The following is a 17,183-nucleotide window of genomic DNA, read 5'->3' as shown; positions in this document are numbered from 1 at the left end:
AAGAGCAGTTTGCTCCTGAACTACTGCCAGATGTGCTGGAAAAACACTATGGATATAAACTCTTCATCCCAGAAAGGGACCTGATTCCAAGTCATACTAGAAATTCAAAAAAAAAATCCAAGAAATATTAGAATATGAGAGGTTGATTAATTAATGAAATATCAAAAATACCCCTTTACTATTTTTTGGTTTAATTTATTAGATTACTATGTATTTTTTGCATTTTTGCCAAGAGTACCTTGTTAAATATCAAAATTCTGCAACATCAATCTTTAGAGTTTTAATATCCTAAATTGTATTAAAATTATAATCAAAGGATTATAGTGAGGATTGTATGAGACACCCAGGGCACAGGCTTGGTACATGATAGGCCCTAGATTTCACTCATTCATGTAACAAGTATGTACTGAGGTACTGTTACTACCTGCAGTGACTGATGGATGAATGAATGACTATAAGGAGAAAATCTGCGCAGAGGGACTAGAGATCAAGGGGAGGGTCCCAAAGGCACTCCCAAGTACCCTACCTGGCTTTTGACCGCCGGCCGCGCGCGCTTGATACGCCGGATATGACGTCACCCACTACCGTGGTTCCCAGAACTAGGCGGTGGGAGCGGAAATTAACCCGGAGGGAGGGAGTGTGCAGACTGACCGGAAGTGGGCCGCGACGTTTACTGCCAGCTCCAGCTCCTGGGAGCAGGTCGAGAGGAGGGTGAGGAGGGCGGGTCAAGGGGCGGGGCCGCTTCAGGGGCGGGGCTTGCAGGCTGGCGGGCTGGGGGCGGGGAACTTCGTGCCTGCAGGACCCCGCCTGCCCAGGCGCCGGCGGTGGCGCGGCCATGAAGCTGAAGCTGAAGAACGTGTTCCTCGCCTACTTCCTGGTGTCGATCGCCGGCCTCCTCTACGCGCTGGTGCAGCTCGGTGAGCGGGGCGGGGCGGGGACGCGGCGGGTCGGCCCTCGGGCACCCGTCGCCGAGCGTCCCGCCCTGGGGATGAACCCCCGCGCAGACCCCATTCATCCGGCTCGGCCCTTCTACAGCCCTCTGCGGCCGCCGGGCGCACTCCCCTCTCTAGAACGCACCGCGGCTGCCCGCCGCACCTCGGGTGAAATCAGACTCCTTCCCAGAGCCTGCAAGGCCCCGCATGATCCTGCCTTGGTCTGCCTCTCTAACCCCATTTCCTAACCCTCTCGCTCGCTCTGCTCCGGCCACACTGGCTTCATGACAGTTTCTTGAAAACCCCACACTCATTGCTTCCAAGCACTTAACCTGTCCCCGCTGCCTGTGGTGCTCTTCGCCCAGCTCTTTCCCAGCTCCCTCTCTCATCCTTCAGGTTTCAGCTCACATGTCACCGCCTCACAGGCCTTCCTTGACCACCTTAGCTAAAGTACCTCTTCTCAATCTGGATTCTCTTTAAGTCTCTATCCTATTTGTTTCCTTCATGGCCCTTACCACGGTTTCTAATAATTTTATTAATTTGTTTCTTTGCTTAGTGTCCAGCTCCTCCACTAAACTGAAACCTCCATGAGGGCAGGGACCATGTCTGTTTGCTTTCCTAAGCTGCATCCCGGGCACCTAAGGCAGTGCCTCCCAGGAGGAGCATTCAATAAATATTTATCCAATGATGGAATCAATGAATTTAATGAGTCTTTGGTCACACAGCCAGTGGAACAGATTGAACCCTGCCTCTTATGCAGGGATTTAGAGACTGGGCCACTGCATGATCCTCAGGTATTTGAAAGACTGTCCTGTTTTAGGAGATCAACTTGTTCTTTATGGTTCCAGAAGGCAGAATTAGGACCAGAAGGTAGAAAGGATGGAGGCAGGTAATCAGCTCAATAGCCAAATGAAAACTGTAATGGATGGAATTGGTAAAGTCGGAGAGGGGCTGCTAATTGAGGCAGTGAGCTCCCCACCACCCAAGGCATAGAAAAGCTGTTAGAGAAGTTGTAAAGAGAGCCCTGCACTGGCTAGTTGAACAGAAGGTTATGGCCCTCTGGGATGCTGAACATACTGTGGTTCTCTGCCCCCATCCCTGCTTCCTGGGACCAGGCCAGCCATGTGACTGCCTCTCTCCCCTGCGGGCAGCAGCAGAGCAGCTTCGGCAGAAGGATCTGAGGATTTCCCAGCTGCAAGCCGATCTCCGCCGTCCACCCCCTGCCCCCGCCCAGCCCCCTGAACCTGAGGCTCTGCCTACTATCTATGTTGTTACCCCCACCTATGCCAGGTATGGGCTGTGATGCACCCAACATCTGCATGGACCAAGAGGCTGGGGTCGATGATGAGTTTCGGGAGGCGCTGGGCCAGGGGATGTTCCTCAAGCTAAGGCATGACAAATGACAGGCTAAATGAACCACATCATTACTCTAAGATTTGTGGGAAAATGTTTTTCTATTAAAATAGACAGGGATGCGCTGTGAAGTAGAATACAATATTCCTGAGAAGTTTTAAGATAGAACAATAAAGTTGCAAAGAAATTCTGAACTTGCCAGTGAGTTCACTCTCTCTCCTTAGGGAGCCTTTGGTGAGAAAGTTTGGGAAGCCCTTGACTAAATCGAAGTAGAAAAGGACTTGGCCCTGCGGTCATACGGGGGTCTAGAAATAGTTACACCAGCTATTATTTGCAGTGTGTTTACTCTCTGCCCCACACTGTGCTAAGTGTGTTCCTTTTTTTTTTTTTTTAATAAAACGTAGCGTTATTGGTGACACAAACCAACTGGGAAATGTGGTTTTGAATCTGTAGCCAAAAGGGCTTGCTGACATCTGCCTGGAATCAGATGGCTGACCCACCTACGCCAGGGCATCTCTAGACCCTCTCCACCTCCCTACACACACCATCAAGCCTGGGGCGGGCAGGCCCATCTGAAGGGTAAAGAAGCCTGCAAGAGACTGGGCCCCTACCTTCCCAGTTTCTTGTCTAAACTCGGATAAATCTTCGTCCCCTGAAGAGGAATGAGCCAAAGGGCTCCTCTAAACTCTTCTACCTGGAAATCCAAGCATAGGCGGCAAAGAACATGGTCCTACTGGTATTCTAAAAAGTCATGATCTTATTTAATCTTTAAAACAACATTGTTGTAAAGTACTGTTATTTTAAAGTTATTTAAAGGAAACTGAGCCTTGGGGAGATGGAGCCATTTCCCCAGATATCTCACCTAATAAGTTACAAAACTGGCGTTCAAACCCAGATTTGATTTCAAAGACTGTGCCCTTAATTTATAGTCAGAGCCCTGGGGTTGAGGTGAGTGACAGACATGGACATTAAGAACAGGGCAGGTGAATCAATTCCCTGGCGGTCCAGTGGTTAGGACTCAGCGCTTCCACTGCAGTGGGCATGGGTTCCATCCCTGGTCAGGGAACTAAGATCCTGCAAGCTGAGTGGCTGGGTCAAAAAACAAAACAAGACAAAGAAAAGAACAGGGCATTTGGGTGCTGGTCAGGGAAAGGTCACGGGGGGGGGGGGGGCGGTGCTAGGAGTGGCCCAGGAGAAGCCATATGTACCCTCTGGAGTGGGCAAATGGTGCCTACCCCTTTCCCTCCTGCATCTTTCCCCCTGCAGGCTGGTGCAGAAGGCGGAGCTGGTGCGGCTGTCCCAGACCCTAAGCCTGGTGCCCCGGTTGCACTGGCTGCTGGTAGAGGATGCTGAGGGCCCCACCCCGTTGGTCTCGGGGCTGCTGGCTGCCTCTGGCCTCCTCTTCACACACCTGGCGGTCCTCACCCCCAAGGCCCAGCGACTCCGGGAGGGCGAGCCAGGCTGGGTTCGGCCCCGAGGTGTTGAGCAACGGAACAGGGCCCTGGACTGGCTCCGGAGCAGAGGGGGTGCTGTGGCGGGAGAGAAGGATCCACCCCCACCAGGCACCCGGGGAGTCGTGTACTTTGCTGATGATGACAACACCTACAGCCGGGAACTCTTTGAGGAGGTGAGCACTGAGATGGGGCTGGGGAAACAGGCCAGGTGGGGCCCGCTTCATCTTTTTCCCTAGGTGAGGAGTGGGGAGCGGTGGGGCAGAGTGACTCAAGTGGTCCTTCCCGCTGCTCCCATTCCTCTGGGCCACCTCCTGTCTGTTTCTTCTTTCCTGACTTCCGGTAGATGCGCTGGACCCGTGGCGTCTCAGTGTGGCCAGTGGGGCTGGTGGGCGGCCTGCGATTCGAGGGCCCTCGCGTACAGGATGGCCGGGTCGTGGGCTTCCACACCGCGTGGGAGCCCAATAGGCCCTTCCCACTGGATATGGCGGGATTTGCCGTCTCCCTGCCCCTGCTGTTGGCGAAACCCAATGCCCGGTTTGATGCTACTGCTCCTCGGGGCCACCTGGAGAGCAGCCTCCTGAGCCACCTTGTCGATCCCAAGGACCTGGAGCCACGGGCTGCCAACTGCACTCGGGTAAGGGGATGGAGGTGGGCACGGAAATCTGACTGTGGGAAATCTGACTGTGGGATGGGAGAAGTGGAATGAGGCCCTGGGGAGTAGGATCAGGGATGGGTGTTTGAACCAGGAGAGACCCTCCAGGGCTCAGATTCAACCTTGCTTGCTCTCCTGAAGGGGAAGCTGGGAGGCAGGGAAGGAAAGTGGTCTTCCTGCCACTCTGTCTCCTGGCACCCGTGTGACACAGAGAGGGTAAGGGATTAAGCCCCATTTTAGAGGCACTAAAGGCTCCCCCCACCCACCCTTCATACTTGGCAGCCAACCCAGTGTGTGTTGAGGGGGTTGGAGAATCCGTTCTACACTGCGTGCCCCAGAGGCTTGGCTGTGGCTGGGCCCGGCTCTAACTGAAAGCTCTCGGGACAGGTTCTGGTGTGGCATACGCGGACAGAGAAGCCCAAGACGAAGCAGGAGGAGCAGCTGCAGCGGCAGGGCCGAGGCTCAGACCCAGCTGTTGAGGTGTGATGGCGGCCCTCCACTGCCCACCACCTCATCAGACACAGATCTGTGGGACTGGATCCCTGGCCTGCCCAGGATGTGGTTTTCCAAGTCCTGAGCCCTCAGAGCCAGGGGCGGCCCTTCTGCCCCTTCAACCCCAGGGCGTGGCCCAGCTGCTTCTCCCCTCCCCCAGCTTGCCTTGTGGCACTGCTCACAGGCTAGGGACAAGCAGCCCTTGTGTTGAGCCAGATGGGCTTGTCTGGGGCGGAGCAGAAAACAGAGAGTCTCGGGCGGGAGGGCGGCTGAGTGACTGGGTAACTTATTGGGGCTGGGCATGCACTGGGGGGCTGGAGGAGCTGGGCTGGACCCTCCCCACCTGAGCATGCTGACCCCCCCCCCCCGCCCCAACCTCCAGAATAAAAACACTCAACTTGGAGGGGCTTCTGTTTTCCTTCACTTCCCATGTCAGGTTCTTGCATTTGATCCTTACCAGGTCAAACCCCTGGAGTCCTGGCTTCTCCATCAGACGGAAATCAGTTCTCTCAGGGCCCCCACCCCCTTGAAGAGGAAGATCAGTGGCTTCAGTCCAAAAGCTTTATTGAGTCTGTGCACCAGAAGCAGCCTCCAGTCCTTCCCATGTCACTTTCCCACCACCCTGGTTTTTTTTTCTGTTCTTCCCTGGTGGTTCTGGCCATGGGCTAGGCCCTAGGACACCTGGTTTTCTCTCCTACCCCAGTCCAGCTCACTGACTATCCTTAACCCTCTAATCCCAGAGATCCCTCCTCCCCCACCTGGAGCCTATAAGGAGTTGTGAGGTTTCCAGGCTTGTCCATCTCTCCCCTTCCCCCCACCCCTCATCCCCACCCCAAGCTCCAGGCCACTAGGCCTCAGGTAGACCCTCCTTGGGAGGTTCCTCTTCTGGTGGGGCCTCCTCAGGTGCTGGCCTGCGGGCCACCCCTCCCTGTAGCCACGCTGTTTTCAGCATGTCTTTCAGCCCAGCAGGAAAGAGATAGCCCTGGGCCTCTCCCTCCCCATCGATGACTCCTCCGAGCCCCTCCAGTGCCGTTTGCAGGTACCGCAGGCCCAAGAGTACCAGAGTCTGTGGGGAAAGCAAGGGGCAAGAGGTCAATGAGGATCACAGCAGTTTCAGGGGCCCCTGGGTTGGAGGCGGTGAGGAGGCCCAGAGGAGGCCTCAGACACTTTGCTGACTCACCTGCAGCAGGAAGGTAACAGCCAGCATGTTGCCCAGTGTGCTCGCCAGCCCCTGCAGGTGCCCCAGCAGCACCTCATGGCATCCTTGGGCCCAGAGGTTTAGGTTGGGCTGTCGGGGATCAAAGAGGGGGTGGGCGTGGGGGTCTGAGAGCTGGCTTTGCAGGCAAGGTCTGGGTGAGTGGGGATTACAGCAGGAGAAAGGGACCCCATCAATCAGATATAGGCCTTCCACATTGCTCTGGATCCGGCTGCAAAGGGAGGGGCAGGGGTGTTAGGATGTCTGGAGATAGAGGCCTGGGGGAGAAGCTGCAGGGCACAGGAGTTGAGAAGGGAAAAGACGAGTGAGACATGTACTGACTGCTTTACTATGTGCCAGGCATGCAGACATCATTCGTTTATCCTTACGACAACTCTGTAAGGTGGGACTTTTATCATCTCCAGTTTACAGACAAGCAAATGGGCCCAGAGCAGTTTGGTAACATGCCCTGGGTCACACAGCTAAAACATGGCAGAGCTGTGCTCCATTCTCTCAGTCACTAGACTCTACTCATTGCCTGTCTGGGTGAGGTGGGGTTGCAAGGAAGGAGGAAGAGGAGGAGAAGAAGGAAGAGGGAGGAGGAGAAGCAAATCACTCACTCAGCCACGTCCTGGTCATTGGGATCCAGGTAACGGTTGCTGACCCACTGGATCCCAAACCAATCCTTGTACCCATGGCGCCCGCAGCAGTGGTGCCTCAGCTGCAGCTCGTCCAACAGCCGTTTGGCTTGACAGCGTCCGGGGACCTCTGTGTCCTTGTAGTTAGCCAAGGCAGTCCCCAGGCCCTCCTCCAGTCCTGTGTCCAGAGTCCCAGGCAAAGCCAGGGCTAGCCCCAGGGCAAGAACCAGGAGCCCCCCGCCACCAGCTGTGCCAGCCACCAGCAGCGGGCCCAGGACCCCTCGCCAGGGAGGGTATTGAGCTGCATCCAGACTGGCCCTGCTGGCTCCTGAACCCACCAGTCCTGTGCCCAGAGCCACTGCACTGGCTGCCAAGGCAACCTGGGGCAGGGCAGCGACCGGGCAGGAGGGAGCCAAGAAGGTGCCAAGGTGCCACAGCTGGACCAGGAGATGCCCGCTACAGAGGAGGGTGAGGCCACCGACCACCGCCAGCAGCCAGGAGAGGAGCCAGAGGCCCTGCGCCAGACGGATGCGGGGCTGGAGGGGCAGCACCAGCGGCAGCACCGGCGCCATCTCCCATCTCTGCCCAAGGGACAGCAGAGCTGTCAGGGACAGGGGTTGGCCGCGGCAGGATGCTGCGTCAGCCCAGCCTGGCTTGAGCTGGGCTAATGCCACCCTGACCCCAATACCCTGGGCATCCTCCCGCCACAGCCTTAATAACCCTCTGCCCTGTGCCCTGCCAGTCCCAATTCGGGATGCCTTGGCCTTGCCCCTTAGGAAAAGCCCCGCCCCCGGGCAAAAGGCCTATTTCGTGACCCCGCCCCTGTCCCTTCGCGGAAGTGGGGAGGGGCTGGTCGGTTCTGCCTCGACAGGCTAGGGGCTGGGGGCGGGAGACCTCACGGCCCGCGCTCCTTCCCAGGTCCCCAGGGAGTCCGAGGGCCAGGATCCCGGAAGGGCCTGGAGGGTGGTGGCCGGAGGGGGCCGGGGGTCAACGGGTTGGCCCCGCCCCCGAAGCGAGCTGCGAGGCCCGGACAGGGAGGGGTTACCAGGCGGCCCGGCCCCCCCCCTCGTCCCGCCCCCCCACCTCCCGCGCTTCCTGGCGGCCTCGCGTCCGGCGCCTGTTTGTGCTGCGGCGCTGGGGCCCAGGACGGCCCCGCCACCCCACCCCCGGGAGCCAAGAGCGGTCCCGGGAGAGTCCGAGGCCCCGGCGGGCCCCGGAGCCTGCGGCCCCGCCCCACAGCGCCCCCTCCAGGCCCTTTCCCCGCGCCCGACAGCGCCCCCGGGGGGTGGCTCGGCTCCCTTGCGCGCGCGCCCCGGGGTGCTTCCCCTTCCCCTCTCTCTGGCCATGGCCCCGGCGGCTTAGACGCCTCCTCCTCCGCCGCCGCCGCTCGGAGCAAGCCGGGGGCCGGATGGACGGGGCCGGGGGGCCCGGTGAGTACGGGGCGGGGCGGGCGGCGTGCCCCTTCCCGGAGCGCCGGCCGGTCGGGCGCTGCCATTGCCCGACGGCTGTTCGGGGCGTCCCCGCGTGCTCCTCGGCTCCGGGGGCTCTGAGCATCCTCCACTGTACCTCAGGTCGCTCTCCCTAGTTACTTGGGTCCTCCAACTGTCATTTCGGACTTCCCCAACGTCATCCTACCTCCCGTGTTACTTTGGGCCCCTCGAAAATTTCCTTACCTCCTGTGTTACTCTGGGCCTCTTTTCCTGGGATTTTGGGTCTTTTTACTTCGGACCCCCACTGTTACCCTGGGACCTTCGCTATGACTCTTCTCTCCACTCATACCCTCTCCTGTCACTCTAGATGTCGTCTTCTTCTCTGAGTCCTCAGGATGACTGTACTGTTGTGTCCCCCCCACTTTTCTCCGGGTGCTCCCTCTGAGTTTCTCTGCCTTCTCTGGAGACCTGAGCTTGCTCTGGGCTGGGCCCTGTCGTCCCTCACCAGCACTGCGCTTCAGCCTGTGGTTCCCACGTTCCTCGCCAGTACTCCATTTTTTCCCCCGGGTACTCCATGGTACTCCCTGTCTTTGCGGAGGCTGGGACGGCAGCAGGAAGGGAGCTTTGCCAGGTTCCTCGCCTGCCCTGCCACAAGGAGGCCCTTGATCCTTTACTACCCGTCTCCTCCCCTCTGGGAGCGCATCCAAGCCTGGAGCTGCTCGAAGGGTGCAGGTCCTATTGGACAAATGCACAGCTGGGGGCAGAGAGAATCCCCTCAAGCCTTTCCCCAGGTGGTGGGTACATTCTGACTGCTTCTTGCCCCTTTCCCAGGTGAGGGCCCTGCTCAGGAGGCCCTGCAGTCCCTGAGCCGGCGGCTTCAGGTGCAGGAGAAGGAGATGGAGCTGGTAAAGGCAGCCTTGGCAGAAGCTCTTCGCCTGCTGCGGCTGCAGGCGCCTCCCACCTCCCTGCAGGACCCTGGCGCACCAGGCCCTACAAGGGACAGGTATGCATGTTGTCAAACCTTCTTCCTCCCCCTTGCTGGGGCCTGCCCCAGGCGCATCGGGCTGATGCACTGGCTCCCCAGCAGCGCTGCAGCTCCCCCGGGACTGCCACCCACACACAGCCCCTCCTCGGTGAGCCGAGGCACCCAGACAGAGACAGAGGTGGAGACGGAGTCATCACCTGGCCCCCCTGGCCTGATCAACGGGCCCGCGGCCCCGCATGGGGGCGGTGAAGAGCCCGGTGGGACCCAGTCCGAAGGAGGGGGCAGCAGCAGCAGTGGCACTGGCTCGCCCGGCCCCCCAGGGCTCCTCAGGCTGGTGCAGCCCCCACAGCGTACTGACACGTGAGTGTCCTGCGGCAGAGGCTGGGAGGGGAGGGAGGAGTGGGGAGCACGATCCGAGGGAATGACTTTCACCTGCTCACTGTGCCCCGTCCGACCAGGCCCCGGAGAAATTCTTCCTCCTCCTCGTCCCCCTCAGAGCGGCCTCGCCAGAAACTCTCCCGGAAGGCAGCTTCCTCGGCCAACCTGTTGCTGCGGTCAGGGAGCACAGAGAGGTGGGCGAGGCTCCCCTCCCCCCAGCCCGCCCCACCCCAGGCTCAGGTTCTTGACTTTTCACATCCCTCACCTCACTTCCCTGGGTGGGGTGGGGGGACCTCATTGCCCAACAGGAAGAAAGGAACAAGCACTCCTGGGGTGCCTGCCGTGTACCCGGCACTGTGCTAAACCCTCGACCTCCTCCGTCTCATTCAGTCCCCATGACATCCTTGGGGGGTAGGTGGTCTCATGCTGATCATTGTCCAGGTGAAGAAGCAGGCTCAGAGAGGGTAAGTCATTTGTCTGGGGTCACACAGCTAGAGCCAGGATTCCAACCCCACTCTTCCTGACTCCAGTTCCCCTGCCGTTTCCACCATATCACAACATACCTTCCAAGATTCCAAGAGGGTTTTCCAAAAGCACCCATGATTTTCATGGTGACGGTCCTCAGAGTCTCAGCCTCCTCCCACACCCCAGCGTACCAAGCTTTACTTCTAGAGAGCAAGGGGAAATCCTGGTGGCTGAGCATAGTTGTCTCAGAGTGTGTACAGGCCCCGGGACGCCTGAGTGTTCATTCTAGCCCGATCCTTGGCCTCTCTTTTATTCTTTGAAGAGAGATGGTCACCTTATTATCTAAGGACAGTGATCTCTGGAATTCACCTGTCACTTTCCCCTTGAGAGAGAAGGACTATTCTTGCTTACCTCTCAGATCCCTGAAAGGCAGGGCTGATGTACATTCTGGATTCACTAAAGGCCCATTTTACAGATGGGAAAATGAAGCAGTTAATAGCCAGAGGCCTGGTGGTCTGGAGGAAAGTGTCACCCCACCCTGCCTCTTACAGGCTTACTCAGCCTCTTTAGCCTCAGTCTTCTCATGCCTTAAATGGAGCTAAAAGTCCCCACCTGAGCTCTGAATGCACACGATGCAAACTGAAATTCTGCAGAGGTGACTGTCATCTCTAGGGTAGCCTCCTTTCTTACGTCCTGCCCCTCCACAATTATGTCTTAGGACCTGACCCCAATCCCTGTGCTTTTCTTCCTTCGCAACAGCCGTGGGGGAAAAGACGCCCTCTCCAGCCCTGGGGGTCCTGGATCTCGGAGGAGCAATTATAATTTAGGTATGTACAGAGGGATCCGGAAGAACTTGGATGATGGGGTTAGGGTTTGGGCTGCAGCCCCAGGAGCTATTTTGGGGGACCTGTGAGGTATGGTGGGTTGAGTTCTGCTCTGGCTTTCCTGGAAGGGAAGCTACAGGGTCGTGATTGACACCCCCTTCTTTTTTTGTAGAAGGCATCTCAGTGAAGATGTTCCTTCGCGGCCGCCCCATTACCATGTACATCCCGTCTGGCATCCGCAGCCTCGAGGAGCTGCCCAGCGGCCCACCCCCGGAGACCCTCAGCCTTGACTGGGTGTATCCTGCCCCTTCCAGTCCCATGGGAACCACCCTTCCCATCCTGGAATGTCCCCCCCGCTTGCACCTCCTGGGTCTGCAAGGAGAGTGAGACCTCTGAATCCTCCGCTTCCATCCTCTGCCAGTGGCGCTGCTGTAGCCAGAGCTCTGTCTTCCTCTCCTTTTCCTCGTGGTGCCCTTGATCTGACCCTTTCCTTGACCATGATCCCCACTCCAGTTACGGGTACCGGGGTCGTGACTCCCGCTCTAATCTGTTTGTGCTGCGCTCTGGGGAGGTGGTCTACTTTATCGCCTGTGTGGTGGTGCTGTACCGGCCCGGGGGAGGCCCAGGGGGTCCTGGAGGTGGCGGCCAGAGACATTACCGGGGGCACACGGACTGCGTTCGATGGTGAGGGTCCTAGGGCTTGGGAGTGGGCAGCTCTAGGCATGGGGATGGTGGGCTTGGCAGGAAGAGGGTCTGGGTGGGTGTGGAGGAACAGGAGAGGAGAGTGGCCTGGGTGGTCTTGAGAGACCACCGACCCCCTTCCCTAGAGTGTCTCCTCCCCCACTTAGCCTGGCTGTTCACCCTGATGGTGTGCGTGTAGCCTCAGGACAGACAGCCGGAGTGGATAAGGATGGAAAGGTAAGGCCACAGTCAAACGCCAGGCAGACAGGATGAAATTCCAGCCCAGCTGTCCTTCACACCCCTGACCCCTTCTCTTCCACCAGCCCCTGCAGCCTGTGGTTCATGTCTGGGACTCAGAGACGCTACTGAAGCTGCAGGAGATCGGACTGGGGGCCTTCGAGCGGGGTGTGGGGGCCCTGGCCTTTTCAGTTGCGGTGAGCTGGCCCCGGCGCCTCGAGGCCCCCATCTTCCCTGTCCGGGAACCCCCTCCTTGTACTTCACCAGGAAGCCTCAGAAGTCCTGGCCTTCCTAAGCCCCACCCAGCCGGTTCTCCTCAGAGACAGTGTGGCCCCTTCTGCTCTCTCAGCCTGTCGTGGCACCTCTGGCCTAATTTGGACCATGAATCCTGAGACCTCCAGGCCTTACTCGGCCCCTCTGATGTGTCCCCCATCTTCAGGATCTGGGTGCTTTCCTCTGTGTGGTGGATGATTCCAACGAGCACATGCTGTCTGTGTGGGACTGCAGCCGGGGAACGAAGCTGGCTGAGATCAAGGTGAGGTATCCTGGTGGCCTGGTGGGGCGCTGAGGTTGAGGTGCTGGGAGTGGTGGAGTGCAGAGAGCTCCAGACTTCCCCGTACGTGTACCTCCTTTCTGGCCTGGTCCCCTGGAGCAAGCCTCCTAGCCTCTCTGAGGCTGTGAAGTGGGGACCACGGAGGTTCTGACCTCGTGAGGGACACTGTGTTAGGCACTAGTGAGTGACTGCCAGTAGTGCTCTTAGGGGACCAGGGCCTTGGAGGAAGGGTTGTCCTGAGGGTCCTGGGCTGCTGCAGACCAGTTGTCAGGATGCCAGTTGAAGAGAGTCTGGTAGAACGAAGGTGCACAGGGCTTGGAGTGGTTGAATCTAGTATCTTCCCTTCAGAGTACAAATGACTCAGTCCTGGCCGTTGGCTTCAACCCTCGCGACAGCAGCTGCATTGTCACCAGCGGGAAATCCCACGTCCACTTCTGGAACTGGAGTGGTGGAGCAGGGGTTCCTGGGAATGGGACCCTCACCAGGAAACAGGGTGTCTTTGGGGTGAGGTGTGGATGGGTGCAGGGTGGTGGGGGAGGGCAGAGTGGCGATGGAAGTATTGGTCTGAGTACTGTAGACCCTGACGCTACCCAACTCCCAGCTGTCCCGAGACTTGTAGCGTCTTTGACCTCTACTCTCTGCTCGCCTGGCCCCTAGAAATACAAGAAACCCAAGTTTATCCCCTGCTTTGTGCTCCTTCCGGACGGAGACATTCTCACAGGGGACTCCGAGGGGAACATTCTCACCTGGGGGCGGAGCCTCTCAGATTCCAGGACCCCAGGCAGGGGCGGGGCCAAAGGTATGTGATTGGGGGTGGCATCTGGGAAGGCTAGTTCCCCAGACGGTCTGTGAAAACAGAGGAGAGGATTTCCCATCCTTTGCCCTTGAGAATTGATCGTGCTCTGTCCGAGGGTGGGGCTCTCTGGGGAGCTAGTCTAGGAGGGCAGGGGGCAGCACGGCAGAGAGGGCTGGGGCTTTGGAGTGTGCCAGACCCTGGGTTCAAATCCCAGTTTCGCCCCTAGTTGCCTGGCCCTTAGGAAGTTACCTCACTTCTCGGAAGCTTGGTCGTCCAGTCTGTAAACTGGGGAGAAGCCGAGGACCAGACTAGGCACTCAGCACCCGGCAGTCATTGCTCTATTGTGACGGCCTCGGCCGCTCCTGTTCCCTACTTCCCTGCACCCCAAAAGCATGACCCACCCAGGACTTTGCCAACAGAGACCTACGGGATTGTGGCCCAGGCGCACGCTCACGAGGGTTCTATCTTCGCCCTGTGTCTCCGGCGGGACGGGACCGTGCTGAGTGGTGGTGGGCGGGACCGCCGGCTGGTCCAGTGGGGGCCTGGGTTGGTGGCCCTCCAGGAAGCTGAGGTGAGGGCTGGGCTGGGGTCAAGGGAAGGAGAGGGAAGAGGAATGGTCAGCGGGCCCCTGACTTTCTGCCACCACTCTGCAGATTCCTGAACACTTTGGGGCCGTGCGGGCCATTGCAGAGGGGCTTGGCTCTGAGCTGCTGGTGGGAACCACGAAGAACGCATTGCTGAGGGGAGATCTGGACCAGGGCTTCTCCCCTGTAATCCAGGTTGGGGGGGGCGCCAAGGGTTCGAGCGAGCAGGAAGGGAAGGGCTGTTGGGGAGGGGCAGAGGTGACAGCGCACGCTCTGCCGCAGGGTCACACGGATGAGCTCTGGGGGCTCTGCACACATCCCTTCCAGAACCGTTTCCTCACCTGTGGCCATGACCGGCAGCTCTGCCTGTGGGATGGGGAGGGCCATGCGCTGGCCTGGAGCATCGACCTCAAGGTAGAGCTCTGTGTCCCCGGATCCTCAGTGTCACGCCCACCATGACTCCTGTGGCCACCACTCCTTCCCCAACACCCCCTTCCCTTTTGCTCCTAGAGGCAGCCCGTTTGTACTGGTGTGGCTGTACTGGCTGGTAAAATATTCATTCTTCTGTACTGATGCCTCCAGTGCCCCTGAGCACTGCCCTCCCCCCAGCCCTTAGACGTCCTCTTGATCCAGCAACTGACGGTTAATCTCCAGCACAGCTGTGGGGTGTCACTTCTGGTTGTTAAGTGTTTTGAGTAGCACCTCTGCTTAGGCTCCGGTGATACCCTGCCTCCATCCCAGGTTTCCTGTCCCTCTCATCCTTGAGAGGAGGGGGCTTTGACATTGTTATCAAGATGACAAGGTATCCATCTTAGTTCCCCCACTAGAAAGGCATCTTCTTGAATTCACCTTTCCCCCCTCCCAGGAGACTGGTCTCTGTGCTGACTTCCACCCCAGTGGGGCAGTTGTGGCCGTAGGACTGAACACAGGGAGGTGAGAGGGAGCCAGGACTCCTGGGAGGGGAAAGCAGGAGGTATGGGAAGGGTTTCTGGTAATGGCGGGGGTGGAGGAGTGTGATCGCTGCCTGCTCAGGAGCCCCAACTGCACCCTCCCTCTTCTCAGTGCTTTTCCCTGCAGCCAGGGTCTCCCCTGCTCTCCTATGGCAGCTGTCATCACACTCTCCCCCATCCATTCTCCCCTCCAAGCAAGCCTGGGAGTGGAGGAGGTGGCAGCTCAGGCTAGAGAAGCAGCGGGGATGGGAGGGGCATAGGGGAGACTAACACAGGGAAGTGACAAGCTTAACAGACTCCACAAGGCCCTGGTAGTTGGGCCCCTGTTCTCCCTTTCAGATGGCATCAGGAGCCCCTCAGCTTTTATCTGCCCATAGCCCCTTCCCACTTCCCAGCATAAGACCGCAATGATAGATAACCTCTCTGTCTACATCACAGCCTTTCTTTTGGTGTCTCTGAGGCTCTCTGACTTGCCAACCCCTACCCTGCTCAGGACAGGTATCCTCACACCTGCTTTCCACCCCCCTCCCTTCTAGGTGGCTAGTTTTGGACACAGAGACCAGAGAGATCGTGTCCGACATCACTGATGGCAATGAGCAGCTCTCAGTGGTCCGGTACAGCCCAGGTGGGAGCCACCCCCACCCCGGAACCTAGACTCATCCCTGGCCCTTCCCTCTCTGAGTGACTGTCTTTGTAGATGGGTTGTACCTGGCCATCGGTTCCCATGACAACATGATCTACATCTATAGCGTTTCCAGTGATGGTGCCAAGTCCAGCCGCTTTGGCCGCTGTGTGGTGAGGAAGCTGGGGTGGAGGGCGGGGCATTGCCATAGCAGGTAAACTAATGTCCTTTAGGAGGGTGAGGGGATGGGAAACGGTGGCTACATTGTTAGTCTCTTGACCCTTGCTCCCAGGGTCACTCCAGCTTCATCACTCACCTTGACTGGTCCAAGGATGGGAACTTCATCATGTCCAATTCTGGGGACTATGAGATCCTTTACTGTGAGTGACAGTAGGGGAGGGCATGGGGAGAGGGTAATAGGGGTGGGTTTTATTTATGTGAGGGGGCTCCTGGTTGGGAGGGGATGAAGGAGAAGATGTGGGGGAACTCCAGGTGGAGGGGCAGTCAGACAGGGAGGTGGAGATGGGTTTGAAGTGGAGTCAGAATTATACACATAGGAGAAATGTTGTCATTTGGACAAAAAAACCACACACACAGTTTTGCACCATGTCTTGTTCCCACAAGGCCTTGGGGGAGTTGAAAAATGCACCAAGAAAAGATTGTTTTGGAAAAGTTTCTCAGGACAGGTGTGGAGGGATTGATTATCAAGGGAGGAGGAACTGATGAGAAACAGGACAACTTCAGCTGAGAACTCAGGAAGCACATGGGGCTGGGTGTTGCCCTGGGCTGAGGGCTACCACCCTGACCAGATCACGTGCCACCGCCTCAAGCCAGTCTTTCCAACCCTTCCATGGCATCTTCCCCACTGAGGGCAGGGTGAGAGCTGAGCTGGGTGGGCTCCCTCTCCCCAGGGGACGTGGCTGGAGGCTGTAAGCTGCTGAGGAATCGTTATGAGAGCCGAGACCGGGAGTGGGCCACCTACACCTGCGTGCTGGGCTTCCATGTCTACGGTGAGCAGGGGCCCAGGGCCGCGGAACCCTGTGGGAGAGGTGCGGGGACAAGGTGCAGCCCGTCCCGGGCTCGCAATGCTGGACAGGTGTAGAGGGGTGGGCGTCAAGAAACTGGCAAATCCAGCCCAGGAGGCCCCTCCGGCCGGCCCTCGGGACCGGGAAGGATTGCCTGGAACGCGCGGCCGGTGGGTGGGTGGCCGGGCCGCCTGAGCGCCGGAAATGGTGCCGCTCTGGACCGTGGGTGGCGGCCGGGAGGCTGGGCTGAGGCTGGCCCCTGTGCTAGGCGTGTGGCCTGACGGCTCGGATGGAACCGACATCAACTCCCTGTGCCGCTCCCACAACGAGCGCGTGGTGGCTGTGGCCGACGACTTCTGCAAAGTGCACCTCTTCCAGTACCCGTGCGCCCGCGCCAAGGTAAGGCCTCCCGGGGCCTCCGGGGCCGGGCGGGAGGGGTCCCAGGGCTCCGCGGCCGCTGTAGCCCTACCTTCCTTCCTGCCCAGGCGCCGAGCCTCGTGTACGGTGGTCACGGCAGCCACGTGACCAGCGTCCGGTTCACGCACGACGACTCGCACCTCGTCTCGCTGGGCGGCAAGGACGCCAGCATCTTCCAGTGGCGAGTGCTGGGCCCTGGGGGCGCGGGGCCGGCGCCTGCAACGCCCTCTCGAACCCCCTCCCTGTCCCCCGCCTCCTCTCTCGACGTCTGACCGCTGTCCTACGGGACCCACACAGGCCCTGCAGCGTGGCCCCGCCCCACCCAAATTCCCCATTACCGGGGCCGACCCTGTCCTCGACTTCGAGACATTCCCAAAAGCGCATTTCCCTGGAGGGGGCGAACGGCACCCCTGCACACACTGTATAGACCCGCTGGCTGAGCCGGGCAGCCCCAGCCGGGGCCCTGACTCCCGCTGCCTGCTGAGGGGCAATAAACCAAAAGCAAAGTCGCCTCCCGGTC

General features: G+C 58.9%; 3 protein-coding genes across 10 annotated transcripts; 2 read left to right on the top strand and 1 right to left on the bottom strand.

The window, feature by feature from the left end:
• The first annotated feature begins 761 nt into the window (after positions 1–761).
• On the top strand, positions 762–5,286 carry B3GAT3 (beta-1,3-glucuronyltransferase 3). Of its 3 annotated transcripts, none has more exons than XM_033860847.2 (5): positions 762–917; positions 2,048–2,222; positions 3,552–3,912; positions 4,083–4,373; positions 4,779–5,286. In XM_033860847.2, the coding sequence occupies exons 1-5, from the start codon at positions 836–838 to the stop codon at positions 4,875–4,877; spliced, it is 1,008 nt and encodes a 335-aa protein (XP_033716738.1). In that variant the 5' UTR covers positions 762–835; the 3' UTR covers positions 4,878–5,286. The 3 variants fall into 3 exon arrangements, with proteins under 3 accessions (XP_033716738.1, XP_073665185.1, XP_033716739.1); XM_073809084.1 differs by having other exon boundaries at positions 772–917; positions 2,087–2,222; XM_033860848.2 differs by having other exon boundaries at positions 813–917; positions 1,489–2,222.
• Positions 5,287–5,430: 144 nt separating this feature from the next.
• On the bottom strand, positions 5,431–7,752 carry ROM1 (retinal outer segment membrane protein 1). Its single transcript, XM_033860846.2, has 3 exons — positions 6,699–7,752; positions 6,064–6,310; positions 5,431–5,949 (listed from the first exon to the last, which is right to left on the bottom strand). Exons 1-3 carry the CDS (start codon positions 7,286–7,288, stop codon positions 5,731–5,733), a joined length of 1,056 nt encoding a protein of 351 aa, XP_033716737.1. The 5' UTR covers positions 7,289–7,752; the 3' UTR covers positions 5,431–5,730.
• Positions 7,753–7,851: 99 nt separating this feature from the next.
• Positions 7,852–17,174, top strand: EML3 (EMAP like 3). 6 transcript variants are annotated; one of them, XM_033860839.2, is made up of 22 exons: positions 7,852–8,146; positions 8,978–9,149; positions 9,231–9,491; positions 9,590–9,703; positions 10,734–10,801; positions 10,971–11,094; positions 11,312–11,482; positions 11,647–11,716; positions 11,803–11,913; positions 12,156–12,251; positions 12,618–12,773; positions 12,927–13,068; positions 13,485–13,636; positions 13,719–13,844; positions 13,932–14,063; positions 14,515–14,582; positions 15,136–15,224; positions 15,297–15,394; positions 15,514–15,601; positions 16,133–16,231; positions 16,625–16,645; positions 16,732–17,174. In XM_033860839.2, exons 1-22 carry the CDS (start codon positions 8,125–8,127, stop codon positions 17,088–17,090), a joined length of 2,739 nt encoding a protein of 912 aa, XP_033716730.1. In that variant the 5' UTR covers positions 7,852–8,124; the 3' UTR covers positions 17,091–17,174. The 6 variants fall into 6 exon arrangements, with proteins under 6 accessions (XP_033716730.1, XP_033716731.1, XP_033716727.1 ...); XM_033860840.2 differs by having other exon boundaries at positions 7,853–8,146; positions 9,234–9,491; XM_033860836.2 differs by having other exon boundaries at positions 7,856–8,146; positions 9,234–9,491; positions 16,515–16,645.
• Positions 17,175–17,183: the final 9 nt, after the last annotated feature.

This window comes from Tursiops truncatus, chromosome 8, assembly GCF_011762595.2.
Source record: "Tursiops truncatus isolate mTurTru1 chromosome 8, mTurTru1.mat.Y, whole genome shotgun sequence".
Lineage (NCBI taxonomy): Eukaryota > Metazoa > Chordata > Mammalia > Artiodactyla > Delphinidae > Tursiops > Tursiops truncatus.
Note: the sequence above shows the minus strand (reverse complement) of the source record. Positions and strands in the feature narration are given on the sequence as shown.